Genomic DNA, 14,439 nt, shown 5'->3' with positions numbered 1-14,439 from the left:
CCACAGCCATATCATGCTCCATGTCTTCCCTCTCATCTCCTTCGGCCCCAAGCCCTTCAAATTCTTCAACATGTGGACTCTCCACCATAACTATCTCCATGTTGTCAAAAGAGCTTGGGCATCCCTGTGCGAGCTTTCCCCTCCCCTCTCTTAGCCTTTGCTAGGAAGCTTCACAATGTTAAATCCACCCTGAAATCCTGGAACATCTCTTCCTTCAGCAACATCTACTCCAAAGTGCGTATAAGTAAAGATAAGCTTGAGGCCATTCAGGTCAGAATCCAATCTAACTTGCACAATCCCTCTCTTGTGGCTGAAGAAACCTCGACTGCTTCTAAGCTCTCCTCACTCCTTACCCAGGAAGAAAGCTTTCTCCGCCAAAAATAGAATTAAATGGCTACAGCTAGGTGACACCAACTTTGCCTTCTTCCACCGATCATTGAAGTCTAGGACCAACGCTTACTCCATCCTGTTGCTCACTTCCAGATATGGCTCCATTCTACATTCTCCTTCTAACATCAAAGCTGAAGCTGTGGACTACTTCTCCACTCTTTTCCACCCCCTCCCTCCTCCCACCTCCCACCTCCCACCTCCCAAACCTCTTCCTCTAAAACTTATCAACAAATTCATTCCTGATCATCTCTTGCCCAGCCTCCAATCCATTCCCTCCGACGATTAAATCTTGGCTCCATCCTCTACCACGCCTCCAACAAAGCTCCAAGGTTGGATGGTTTTAGCATAGGCTTCTTCTCTTCCTGTTGGGATATCATCAGACCTGACCTCATCTCTACCATCTGTAGCTTCTTCCTCAATCCTTCCCAGATCAAATGAGTCAACCAAACATTCCATTGCGTTATTCCCAAAAAGGAAGGAGCCTACTCCATATCTGATTTTCGTTCTATTTCCCTTTACAACCTTCTTTACAAGTTCATAGTCAAAATTCTCGCCAATTGCATTTAATCGGTTGTTGGCTCCGTGATTAGTGCAAACCAATCGGTTGTTGACTCCATGGTTAGTGCAAACCAATCTGCCTTCATTGCTGGGAGAAGCATTACTGATAACATAATCATGTGCCACGAAATTGTCCGAGGTTTTGATAGAAAATCCCACTCCCCCGCTGCTCTGTGCAAAATAGACAACCACAAAGATTTTGATTCTATCAAATGGTACTTCATCTCTAAAGTCCTACTTCAGAAATCTTTTCCTCCAATCTTTGTTTAATGGGTCAACTCCTGTATCTCCTCCCCTCGCTTCTTTGTCTTTGTGAACGGTAGTCCTGCGGATTTCTTTTACTCCTCTGTGGAGCATTAGACAAGGATGCCTCTATCACCCTTTCTTTTCTCTCTCTCTTGAGGTTCTCTCCAGGTCCATCAAATCCAATACAAACCAGCATCTCATATCCCCCATCCCCAAATGTACATCTCTCTTGCTCACCCACCTTGCTTTTGTTGATGATCTTATGATCTCAAAAGTCGACCCCGATTCCATTTCCTCTATTATGTCCTCCCTCCACCTCTTTGAGAACCTCTTGAGCCTCTGCATCAATCTTCCCAAGTCACATCTCTTCCTTTCTGGCATTTCTGACGCCTCTAAAGGAAATCTTCTACTTTTAACAGGCTTCTCTCTTGGTCATCTCCCTATCAAATACTAGGCTTTCCCGTCATTACTACCAGACTTTTTGCTCACTATTGCACTCCTATGCTTGACTTCATGAGGAAAAAGCTCCAACTCTGGAAAGGTAAACTCCTCTCTTATGCCAGTCGCCTTGAGATTGTTAGATATGTTCTCCAATCTATATATCTTTTGTGGTCTAGCATCTTTGTTCGCCCTTCCTCTAAAATCAAGTCCGCAAAGTCCCTTCTTTATTCCTTCCTTTGGAAAGGAACGGACTGCTCTAAATTTCTCCACCCCACCATAAGACAATAAGGGACACATCCCCCGTCACAGTTTCACTTCCTGGCGAGCCATCTCCAACTGCTTGCCAACCCAGTCTTTCCTAATCTACCGACACATCCAAGTCCCCTCCTCCTGCTCCCTTTGCTGGAATGGTACTGAAGATGTTAACCATCTCTTCTTTTCCTACCCTTTCTCCTCCTCAATTTGAAAAAAAAAAAATCCTTAGCCATTGCTGGCCCTCGAGAAGAGTGCTCCCCCTTAGTAGAGAATGGATCTAGGTTGATATGACTTTTGCCGGTTATTCCACCTGTAACACCATTGGCACCAAAAAAAAAAAAAAAAGGCCGTTAGAATGTAGAACGCTCGCCTTTTATTCTGCAATCATCCCCATTTAGATGGAGAGAAATCTTCGTATATGGACTTCCAACTCTCACTCTTTTGATAAGATTTGGAAAGCTATATATTTTGACGTCTCCTCCAAGATAGCCTCCCTTCCCCTCTGTCGTGTTAGATATTCCCTAACACGACATCACTTTTGGAGGATGATCTACTGGTGATTCGATTGGGAAGCTCACTTTTGGTGCCATGCTTACCCATATTTGGATGGAGCGCAATCTCCGTAGATGAACTTCAAACTTTAGATCTTTTGATAAGATTTGGAAAGCCATCTACTTTGATGTCAACTCCAAGATTAGTGGTTTTTGTCATTGCAAAACACCCTAAGGATCAGGCTCATTATAGAGTGGGGTCTCCCCCCTGCATCATTTCCCCCTCCACTTTTGATGTATTCGTTCTCTTAGCTGGGCTCTTGCCACTCTGTTGTTGGTACCTCCCCTGCGGTCTTATCCTTTGTGGCTCCCCCCCTCTTCTCTTTGCATATTCTTCCTCTTCTTAATGTGATTAGTTATTCACCCAAAAAAATGGGTACTTTGGGAACTAGTTTATTTACTTATTGTCTTATGTTGTATTGTTCCTTTTTTTACTATTACGTCCTTAAGGAGGTGTATATAATTCCTTATGTCATATTAGTGAAGTAATATAGGTGTGGGCGAGACAATTCTCTAACACACAACATTCTATCACATCTTCTTCTTCTTCAACCTTCCTCTTCCATCTTCTTTCTTGCTCGTTTGTTCTTGTACAACCTTTACATTTCAACTTGGTATTAGAGCCCACAGTTTTGGTTTGAGAGTCATCCTACAAGTTATCTATTAAGAATAAGGATTACAACTCATCCGTCTAGATTCAATGTATCAAATGTATCACATGTATCACATGTATGTTAGGATAAGGATGAGTCTTCCTCACCTAACATACCTTATTTATTTCTCATCTATAAATAAAGTGGGCCTCTATTAGTCATGGACAAGTAAAATCATTCTCTAATCTTTACTTCTCAACTTTGTATCAAAGCCAATCCATTTTTTGGATTTTTTTTTTTTATTCCTTTACCTCCAAAGAAGGCTCGAACCACTGCCGACTGCCGAGGCTTCAGCCTACCACTTGTTTTTCTTATACATATCGCACCATCTTAACCACTGCAACTCATCACCTCCATGACGACCAAAAGTGAAATCGTTTGGATCACAACACCGCCACGCCCCCCGCTGCCTAGTTGTACCTTTTAAGGCCTCATTCGCCATGCCGATTCCACTAGGCCTCTATTGGCCTTTTCGCCCTTCGCTAGGCCGCTGCCCATGTCGCCTACGATTGTTTGGGACTCTTTGCCGTGTATCTATGGTATTTCCCTCCTCGCTGGCTTGTTTAGCCACTCACAGCCTTTGTCCATGCACTATTTGTGAGGTATTTCTCCATTCCCCTACTTGTGTGTTTCTTCTCTCGGTATTATGTCAGAAATTACTGAGACTTCCCTGGGGTAGTGATCAAAGTCATCTTGGAACTTCTCATTATCAGAATGAACAGATTTAATTTTGGTTTCAAACTGAGTACAAACCAGCTAATAAAAAATTTTGAAGGCATCATAAACATCACTCTTATGTTTCACTAGAATAGTCGAAGTAGTACGTGAAAAATCATCAACAAATTAAACAACGTAGCAATAGCCCAAATAAAGTAGTAGGAGAGGGTCTCAAACATCAGTATGCACAATAGGAAAAGGAACAACATATCACTATAAACATCATCAACATAACACTAAACAAATTTTGAATTTTCAATGAGGATACTTACTATATGATCCATCTTGTCCACAAAACCACTGCCTAGAGAAGACAAAGTCCCTTTTGGTTTGCCACCTAGAGAGACCACAGCATCTAGGGATTACCAATAGAAGTAATGGCAGTCACTAAAAAAAAAAAAAAAAAAAAAAAAAAAGAAAAACCCTGTATGCTTTGTAACTTATAGTAAGTAGAGTAAAACTCATCAGTCATCAACCCATTATTACTGGGTTCCATTAATTACACATTATAGCAGCCTTGTTTTTCAAATGAAATATACCAACCGAAGTAGGAATTCAAATTTATGAATTAACAGAAATTGTCCAAGTTGATTTAGGGTTATATGATACATAAAAAAATTCATATAAACAATATGACCTATAATAGGCATGTTTGCCAATCAAAGTTCATTCAAGCTAATAGTGAATTTCCCAAACAAAAAGAACCTGAAGATCACTTTTTTGGGGTTCTTGGGTGATGGGGGCAAGGGAGGAGAAGAGGAATTCATCAAGTTACTAGTAGCAGTTGAATCAAGAGTCAAGACCCTTCCCTGATGTACGAGAGTGATCCATTAGGGTATTGACCAACCAAAGTCCTCAAAAAGAACCACTCCAGAAAATCCATGTAGATAATCCCAGGTTTGGCATCACCTACAGAAGAACGAAGAAGGGACGTTCAGACCAAGGTTTGAACCAGCCTCCCAGCATCCCAGATCTGGTCTGATCGAACCAGCCTACTGATGGGCTTGGTTCTCCTAGTTTTAGCATGCTTTTATTGTTTTAAATGAGTCTCATTCCATGTTGGAGTCTTAGGTTATATGTTTCTATGGACAAACACATTAATTAGTTAGTAGCTTAAGTCCTAAGCTAAATAGAAGTTCTATTATCTGTTGTCATAAGTTGAGTAGGTTTCCCATTTTAAGTAAGAGTTTTAAACCTGATCTCATGATCTTCTCAAAATCTGATCCCCTCTCCATTTCCTACATCATGTCCTCTCTCCTCCTCTTTGAGAATCTCTCGGCCTCCATATCAACCTCCTTAAATCCCCTCTCTTCCTCTCTAGAGTCCCTAAAGCCTCCAATGCTCGCCTACTTGAGCTTACAGGCTTCACCCTTGGCTCTTTCGATCAAATACTTTGGGCTGCCCCTCAATACTGCCAGGCTTATTACCAATCACCGCACCCCCATGCTTTACCTTATTAGGAAAAGACTCTAGCTTTAGAGAGGAAAACTTCTCTCTTACGCTAGCCGGTTTGAGGTCGCTAGATCGGTGGTCTAATCTATGTACCTCTACTGGTCGGGTGTCTTCTTCCTCCCTAATTCCACAATTGAAGCTATTGAATCTCTCCTTTGCTCCTTCCTTTGGAAAAGGGTTGATTCTTTCAAATTCCTTTATCCTCTCAGTTGAGCCTCGGTCTGCCTCCATAAATCTGAAGTTGGTTTCGGGTTTAGAAGAATCAATGGCACCTTGACCTCTCATCTGGAAGATTGCTTCTAAGAACAACAACATCTGGGTCTCCTGGGTCTACTTTTCCCCCCACTCCCTCATTAAAAATGACTCTCTTTGGATAGTTTTGCCATCTTCTGATGCCTCTTAGGTTTGGAGGCATATTCCTAGCACTATATGCAAGGCCCTTAAAGTCATAACCTTTACCAATGGCAATGGCACCACGACCTCTCTCTGGCTTGATCCTTGGCATCCCTTTGGGGTGCTCTTGTCTCTGATTAGCCCTAGGATATGTACTCTTCGGGTTTGAGCAGAAATGCCATGGTCACCTCCACCCTCTTGGACCAAATCTGGTCTCCCTCTTCCTCCTTTCCCCCCTTTCTGATATCTAGTCTACCCTACCCCCTCTCCCACAGGACCATCGTGGCAGAGATGACAAAATCTCTTGGGACCCATGAATTTTGTCTGATTCAAATCCCCCTTACTCATTGACGTAACATCAATTAGTTTAAAAGCCATATCCCCTACCATAGCTTCACTGCTTGGCGTGCCCTCTACAACTGCCTCCCCACGTAGTCTTTCCTCATCTACCAGCACATTCAGTTTCCCCCTTCTTGCTGTCTTTGCTGGAATGGCTCTAAAGATTTTGACCATTTTTTTTCTCTTGTCCCTTCTTCTCTATCATTTAGAAGAGGGTCCTTAGTCGTTGTTGGCCTTCTCAAAGAAGAGTTGTCCCCCTTGGTCGAGAATACATCTGGGTTGATATGATTTTTGCTTGTTCTTCCATTTGTGACAACACAGGAAGCTCGCCTTTTGTGTTACCATCAACCATATCTGGATGGAGCGGAATCTTTATAGATGGACGTCTAATTTTCGTTCTTATAATAAGATTTGGAAGGCCATCTATTTTGACGTCAGCTCCGAGCTTGCATCTCTTCGCCATCGCCCTACTAGAAACTCTCTAAGGAACAAGCTTGTTGTTGTCTCCTAGGGGCTCCCCCTCTACCATCCTCTCTCCTTCCAACCTTCCCCCCCCGCCCCCCGCCTCCCCAATGATGCTGTTGTTCCCTTTTTTTGTTGGTTTTTTGCTTGCAAGGCTTTGTAGCTAGTTTGTTCACCCCTTTCTTGGGTTGTTGGCTTCTTTTCCCCCCTCCTTTCCCTTGTATATTCTTCACCTTTTTGGTAATAAATTTTCTCTTCATCCAAAAAAAATAGGGCTAGTGTACAACAGCATTCAGTGTAATCTAGTAAACTTGGGTTGGAATCACAAGTACTAGTTTGGGGGCTCTTTTAGTGAAACTAAATCTAGAAAAGGTGTAAACTGTTATAAATAGGCAGCACAAAAAAAAAAGGTCAAAGAAACACTTCATGCACATCATAACCTAGGTTTCGAGCTTGGCCCAAAAAAGTACCAGGTTTTGATCTGGTTTCAGTCAAAACCTGTCGTATCTTGGTTTCAAGCCTGACTGAAACGTGCCTTGAAACCGAGATTTAGAACCTTGATCATGGTAGATCTGGCACCTTTTTCCGAGCTCATTATAGAATAGAGACTAATGCTGGCTGGAGTTGATTGAAATCTGATTTCAACCAACAAACTGCAGTGATGCAAAAGAAGAAGATTGCAGAAACTATCCATTTCTCCCTCAGGGAACGAATAATTTTGGTGGAGCAGAGTCCAATTTTTTCAGGCATTACTTAGCTTTATTAGAGAGGTAAGCAGAATTCTCTAACATGCTTTGGGAGCATGCAAAAATTTAAATATATATTTATATATGCACATATGTATGTGTTATGTAGGCATGTGCATATACTAAATCAAAACGTAAATCCTTAGTGAAGGTTCAAAGCCACTATTTTGTGAGATCTAATCCATGCATGTCTTTTCTCACCATTTCCCCCAATGTCATAATAAAGTTTTGTCCACTGGCTTAGCAATGAATGAATTGAAATTTCAAAAAAATAGATTCTTATGTAGAGGACAGTTAAATGAAAATTTTCCCCATAGACAGCATCATGAGAAACAACTTACCGAGTCAGGTGGTTAGGGTCATATGTACCATAGGCAACATCATAGTGCTCATTTACGGAATCTATTTGTTCTAAGTCAGTAATCAACATATCCCACCTGCATAAACCATTCTATGAAAGAATTGAGTTGTAAACTATATTTCCTGGGGGAGGGCGAAAGAGTAAAAAGCCTGATCAACTTACTCATATCTCCAATGTCTGTCGGGGCTTAGGAATACTTTGAAGACCGTATCAGCACTTGCATCAACAACACTAACAGCCTTCACAAGGACACCTTTGCCGCTCTGTGTAGAACATGAATCATTTTATAAGAAAATATATGAGATTCTAAATTAAGTAAACAACATAACTGGATATGCCTAAAGAGAAACATAAGTCTCCATACTTCTTGCAGAACAGGAATCATTGCGATTGCAAATATATTAAATTATAAATTTACGTAAACAACAGAACTGCCCATGCCTAAAGTGAAACAGAAGTCTCCAAACTTCTTGAACTTGTAAGCAGAAAATACATATATGTATGTCTTTGGAAATTAACTAAGGATCGACACCCTGTAACACATGCATTAAATGTTTTAATAGATTTGAGGTTCAGTGAGCATACTTAAATACCATAGAAAATACTTACCCGCCTGTCCCAAAAAATGGGGGAAAAAGGAAAAAGGAAAAAGAAAAGAACACCAATCAAGTAATTATTTCTCCCTTCTTTTCTTATTTTTATTTTTTATTTTTTATAGGCCATAGATTATAGTAAGGAAAAAGGAGAAGGGAAGACAATAAGGAAGAAGGATACATGGACAACCTCCCGTCCAACTCTGACTATACAGAATAACAACGATTTCCAGTAAAGTTCAATTTCTTTCTGATACTTTGTTTTATTAAACATAAATTGTATGAACAGCATTCTAGTGAAGTTTTATTATTTCTAATAATTTGTATAAACAACATAAATTGCATGAAAAACACAATCAACATGTAGCAAATGAAGTGAGAAATGTATGCCTCAAGACCAAATACACCCTCTCTAAGATGAATAAGGTATTCAAAATAGTAGTGGTGTTCCTGGGTCTATTATTTATTTGAAGACTCAACTAGCAATATAAGTTGTTAGAGACGTGATTCAACGATAGGTATGGTTCTTCAACTATTGTTTCGCTAAGATGATCGTCAATAGCATGAGGGAGTAGGAACAATATCTTGAGTTAACATGGATAAATGACACAAATAAAGGACAGAATCCCCCCTCCCTCTCATGATAGAACTGACAAAATCCTCTGGTCCCCCTCCTCTTCTGGGGGTTTCTCCTCTTCCTCTGCCGGGAACTTGGTCCGCACTTCTGGCCCTTCCACCCTCTGGAAAAAGGTTATTTGGTTCACTTCCCATATCCCCCACCATAGCTTCACTGCCTAGAGAGCCCTCTCCAACTGCCTCCTCAGTCCTCACCCAAGCCTTCCTCATCTACCATCACATCCCTATCCCTCCCAATTGCTGACTTTGTTGGATAGTGCGAAAGACAGTAACCACCTCTTCTTTGACTGCCCTTTTTCCTCAACCATCTGGAGGTTTGTCCTTGCAAAAAATGTTATTTTCCAGGCGAAGGCCTCTCCCTCTGGTGAGAGGATGGATCTGGATCGATATGACTTTTGGCGGTAAATCAATATGTGATCCTGTTAGAAACTCACTTTTTGTGCCACCATCAATCATCTTTGGATGGAGTGCAATCTTATTAGATGGACTTCCAACTCTAGATCCTTTGACAAGATTTGGAATTCCATCTACTTTGATGTCTCATCTAAGTTTAGTATATCCCTGCATGGTTTGGTTTCTGAAACCCCAAGGGACTTGCATATTGTTGTCTCTTAGGGCTTGCCTTTGTGTATTTTGATCCCCCCTGCCCATTTGGGTTGTTTCCCCCTACCTTGTGCAGTTCGGTTCCTATTAGCTTGGTATATCCCCCCCACCTCTTCCCCTTGTTACTAAATTATTTGCCCACCCAAAAAAAAAAAAAAAGACAGAATCTAATAACTTGTAATAGAAATCATCTGTGTTACAACCGCTTATCCCAAAAGCTCGAGTTGTTAAAGGCCACAATATCCATACACAACACCCCCGCACGTGCAAGCCACACACACACACACACACCCAGCTCTGGATGTGGTGCCATGCGGTACAAGGTGTAGGGGGCCTATGAAAAAATGTGAAAAGGTAACAAACAGCACAGCACGGAAGAAAGGAAGAAGAGGGAAGCAGAGAAGAAAAGTAGAAAACCGTTCTCATAGCTAGACTAGATTAGCCTAACCATTGCCCCATGTTTATCTATAACACAAATTTTGCATATTACAAGGCATTAACATAGTTGTCAAGGCATCGCCAAGGCTCTAAGTAGAAAACCGTTCTTATATTTGTTATTTCATTTACTTAAGATATTATTCATAAATAAGCAAATACCCCCTATTTGAATCCAATAAAAATAGTTTAAAAATCAAATTCCAAAAGGATAAAAATTCAACCCCCCCAGTCTAAGAAGAAAAACTAGATTTTGGTTATAGGGCGATTTTTAGCTTTTAAATGCTGGAGTTTTTCTTAATTATGAAAATTTTATAAATTCTATCATGTTAAAACATTGCTAAAAACCAAAAGTCCGGTAAAATAATTTTTTGTTTTGATATCCATAAAATTATTTTCATTCAGGCGATTTTAACAGCATTCGTGCACTTAAAAATAAGTTTGACCGGAGCATAACTTTGTCATTACAACTCAGATTTAAGTAATCTTAGACTTGTTGGAAAGCTGATTTTATATTATAACTGATACAAAAAGTCTCATGTAAAAATAATATCATTTAACCAGTCAAACTTATTATAGAACCAGAGCATTTCTGTAAATTTTTATTTTTTTTAACTTAATATGACTTAATGTTAATTTTTTATGATTTAATATGGCTAAATGTTGATTTTTAATGACTTGATGTTGCTTAATCTTCATTTTTTATGATACAAGGTATATATAACTTACTAAATAATGTTAGAAAATAGGGAAAATAAAAAATAATAATTGGTCGCCTTGTTCGCCTCAAGGCATGCACCTTCTCACCTAAGCGCTTAGATGACCCTCCACCACCTTGGTTCGCCTTGTCTCCGTGACCCTAATAGCAACTAAGGACAGAACTTATAAAGAATTACAAATAACGCCCTAACTAGAAAAGTACAATTATAAGAATATCCCAGATTTTTATACTCATGCTGGAGCATATATATCCTAGGCTCTAGCTTGGAACAAAAGGATAGATAACCATCAGCACCAAAGGAAAAAACTCCTTCCAATTGTGACACCAACATGGGCACACCAATCAACAATGGAAACAGTACAGAAAAATCTTCGTGCTGAATAAATCCTAACAGCAACGAACAAAATAAGCACCAGATAACCATCAGCACCAAAGGAAAAAATTCCTTCCAATTGTGATACCCGAAGGGGGAATATTCCCCACAAAGGGGATAGGACGTATCCGAGTAGGACTCAGAAAGGGAAAAAGGCGGACCCGAGGGGGATTCCCCAAAAGAAACCCTAAACCCTAAGCACTATAAGAGAGAGCCCGAAAGGAGGGGAGAGGTAAGTGAATAGACCCACACCATTACTCCTGTGAAAAACTGTTTGCCAGTCTCTAACTTGGGCGTCGGAGGACTAATCCCGGAGATACCTCCGGGCCTCTACCTTCTATGCTTGTGCACGATCAGTTCATACGGATTTTCGACAGCAACAGATGGGCACCGACTATGGGAGCGAAAGTAATAGTGGGGAAAACCTACAATCGTAAGAAAACAAGAGCAGCGCCGAGTATAAACATGGATGAGGAGGAACCTTCAGGAGGGCTCCCTCCCTTGACGGAAATCGGGGAAGAACGGGGAAAAGATAATCGGGAAGGTTCCGTGAGGGACTAGTGTTCGGCCAGATATTCGGTGCATGGAGATAGTAATCCTCCACACCCTCCGAGGGTGCAGGAATATGTGACACGGGAGCAGTTCGAAGCCCTTCAGGAGAAGTATGACCGAATGGCTGAGGCAATGAAGGAGGTCTCCAAAGCCGTCTCTCAGAAGATTGGCGGAGCACCGCAAGGCCCTATATCCAGCCAGAGCGAGCTCAAAACGAGGACCGGAGTAGTACAGGATTGATAAGGTCCGGTCGGAATCCTTGAAACCGAGCAAGGAGGGAAAGCCCTGCACCCAAAGCAGGCGTCCATCGGGTTCACAGCCTCGTCCTTAACATGGTGGAGGGTCTCCCGATCGGAACCATCGTGACCAAGAGTCAGAGGCACCTCGTGTTGCAGCTGAACCTCACCTTCCTCGCTACGGCCTTCGTCGTCGGCGCCGGCCACCTCGGTGGCTGTCGAGGCTGCCTCAACACCCTCCTCTTTGAAAATGAGCCCGTTGTCCTCAAAAGAGACCTCTGGTTATACTCGAGGACCCAGTCTCGGACCTTGGTAGCACCCATTGTGAACCCAAGGGCAATGGCACGCCTGACCTCCTCCCGAAAGTCCTCAGAGACCCTATACTTCTCGGCCCCTCGGATCTCGGCCTCCTGAACCCTTACCGCCATCTATGCCTTCAGCTCCACAAGCTTTCGATCGCATTCCGAGAGAGTACGAAGAAGGTTCGCTTCCAGGTGCTCCACCTTCTCGAGGAGGACCGAACACTCATTCCTGAGGGTAGACTTCTCTTGTGTTCGGAAGCCTCGAGGTCTCGGGCCAAGGCTTTAGCCCGGATCACCAACTGACCCACTTGGTTTTGGGCCTGTGTAAGACATCGATGGTCAGAATTTCGTAATGATAATAATTAAGGTTTTGAAGACCGAACCCTACCATGAAGATGCAGGAGCTAGTTATCATGGCCACCATCCCCTGGAGTTGTGCTTCCGCGGCATCTCGGATAGTGTTGTCCTCCATGACCGACCACTGAGGGACGAAGCCAAACTCGGCTCAGATATTCGTGACCCTCGGGCTTCTGAAGTCAACCACCAGAGAAGTATCTCAGGCAGACAAGTTGTGGCCTGGAACAGCGAGGGCCTGGACCGCTTCGGTGCTAGGTCCTTCGACCTTGGCCCTTTTCTTCGAAGGGGAGCTTCGGAGGAGGGGGCGGCCCCTTTCTTCTTCTCCTTCCTCTTCTGCTTCTGTTGCTGCTGTGCATCCCGTGCCCTAACCTCCCTTATTTGGACCTACCTCTCTGCAGCAGCAGCCCCCTTCGTCGTCCTCTTCTCTAGGCACCAAAGGCCTCTCTCCCTCCCACTCTTCGTCAATTGCTTCCTCCTCCAGGCCAGTAAGGGGCTTTCTGGCTGGTACTATTTCAGCCCTCGGAAAGACCTTCGGCTGCTGAATGGTTACCCAACGTCGATCCAAGGGTGAAAGGAGAAATTCTTCGTGAGGTCGTTCAAGGGGGTGCCCTTCGGCACTGTCTGGGATATCCCTGATTTGAGGACGGTGAACTCCGCCCCTGCCCTTTTTGGGACAGACGCGGAGTCAATGGCGATGGCGAGGCATCAAGACACTTGCCCTCCAGTTGAGTCCGACAGCCTTAAGTCCGACGCCGTTTTATTCAGATTCGGGCTTAACCCGGGTGAGTCTTAGGCCAGCCCAAGTTTATTTGCCTCCGGTCTTCGTACTTCGTATTAACTTCCTTCATGTCATCATGCGGTGCAAATCTCTAGGGCCGAGGCTAGGGCGAAGAAAGGCTGGAAGGGAAGGCGAAGGCCGGCCTTGAAGGCCTCCTTGTATAAGCACAGTTCTTCAGAGTTCCGATAGCTGGCTCGATCGGTCGGTTTCGGTAGTCAGAGCTCGAAAGCATCCGAAATACTAACGGAGGCCCTTAGTTCCACCAACTCCAGCTCGTCCATGGTGGAAGTGGAGAGCTTCCACCTCAAGGGGGTCATGGGTCTAGGCTTGGGATTCAAGCACCCTCTCTCTGAACACCTCACCATTTGAGCCACCTCGGACCCAGACGGTAAGGCCATGAATGATGAGTCACGAGATGAGGGAAAATCGGGGGAAGAGCCCGAGGACATCCTTGGGATCCCCCCGGGGCTTCAACCCCTTCGGTTGGACATTGCCCTCTTAGAGGACAAGGGGTTGTACCCAGATGAACTGGACATTGTATTTACTTTTGATCCGGAAGAGATGCTAAAGAAAAAGAAAACTGAGACCGAGGGGAAGCTCTCCGAAAGAAACACCTAAACCGAAAGAAGGCTCTCCGAGGGAAAAACAAAAGTGGCCCACAAATGGACCCCCAAACTATATAAATGGTAGAAAAACGATACGACTGCCCGAGCATTAATGGCGCCATCACGTCATCAATCACCTCCCTCGAGGTTTAAGCCAGAGCCGACCTGACCGAAGGTCCTTACCTCAGTTGGGTGCTCAGGCAAAGGACGAGCGGACCTGACTGAAGGTCCTTACCTCGGTTAGGAACTCAGGCCCAAGCCAAGCGGACCGGACCAAAGGTCCTTACCTCGGTTGGGGGCTCAGACCAAGGCCGAGCCGACCTGACCAAAGGTCCTTACCTCGGTTGGGAGCTCAGGCCCAAGTCGAGCGGACCTAACCGAAGGTTCTGACCTCGGTTGGGGGCATAAGCAAAGGCAGAGCGGACCTGACCGAAGGTCCTTACTTCAGTTGGGGGCTCAGGCCCAAGCCGAGCGGACCTAACCGAAGGTCCTTACCTCGGATGGGTGCTCAGGCCCAAACCGAGTGGACCTGACCGAAGGTCCTTACCTCAGTTGGGGGCTCAGGAAAAGGCCGAGCGGACCTGACCGAAGGTCCTTACCTCGGTTGGGAGCTTAGGCAAAGGCCGAGCAGACCTGACCGAAGGTCCTCACCTCGGTTGTGGGGCTCAGGAAAAGGCTGAGAGG

At 43.8% G+C, this 14,439-nt stretch overlaps 1 protein-coding gene across 10 annotated transcripts in view; it reads right to left on the bottom strand.

Moving 5' to 3' along the window:
- Positions 1-3,416: 3,416 nt before the first annotated feature.
- LOC122064519 (protein ENHANCED DISEASE RESISTANCE 2-like) overlaps positions 3,417-14,439 on the bottom strand; it is an 88,190-nt gene continuing 77,167 nt past the window's right edge. For 2 of the 10 annotated variants that reach the window (XR_006135737.1, XR_006135739.1), the window contains 3 exons: positions 7,727-7,827; positions 7,545-7,654; positions 4,084-4,148 (listed from right to left, as the gene is read on the bottom strand). Coding sequence is in view for 7 of the 10 variants with exons in the window: in XM_042628229.1 (XP_042484163.1) it covers positions 4,067-4,166; positions 7,545-7,640; positions 7,727-7,827 (297 nt within the window). In the remaining 3 variants the exon portion in view is untranslated. Of the gene's footprint in view, positions 4,167-7,544; positions 7,655-7,726; positions 7,828-14,439 lie in introns of all 10 variants that reach the window. The other 8 variants (XM_042628229.1, XM_042628232.1, XM_042628228.1 and 5 more) reach the window with 8 other exon arrangements.

Source organism: Macadamia integrifolia, unplaced genomic scaffold (genome assembly GCF_013358625.1).
Source record: "Macadamia integrifolia cultivar HAES 741 unplaced genomic scaffold, SCU_Mint_v3 scaffold1676, whole genome shotgun sequence".
Lineage (NCBI taxonomy): Eukaryota > Viridiplantae > Streptophyta > Magnoliopsida > Proteales > Proteaceae > Macadamia > Macadamia integrifolia.
The sequence above is the reverse complement of the archived record's forward strand: the minus strand, read 5'-3'. Positions and strand labels throughout refer to the sequence as shown.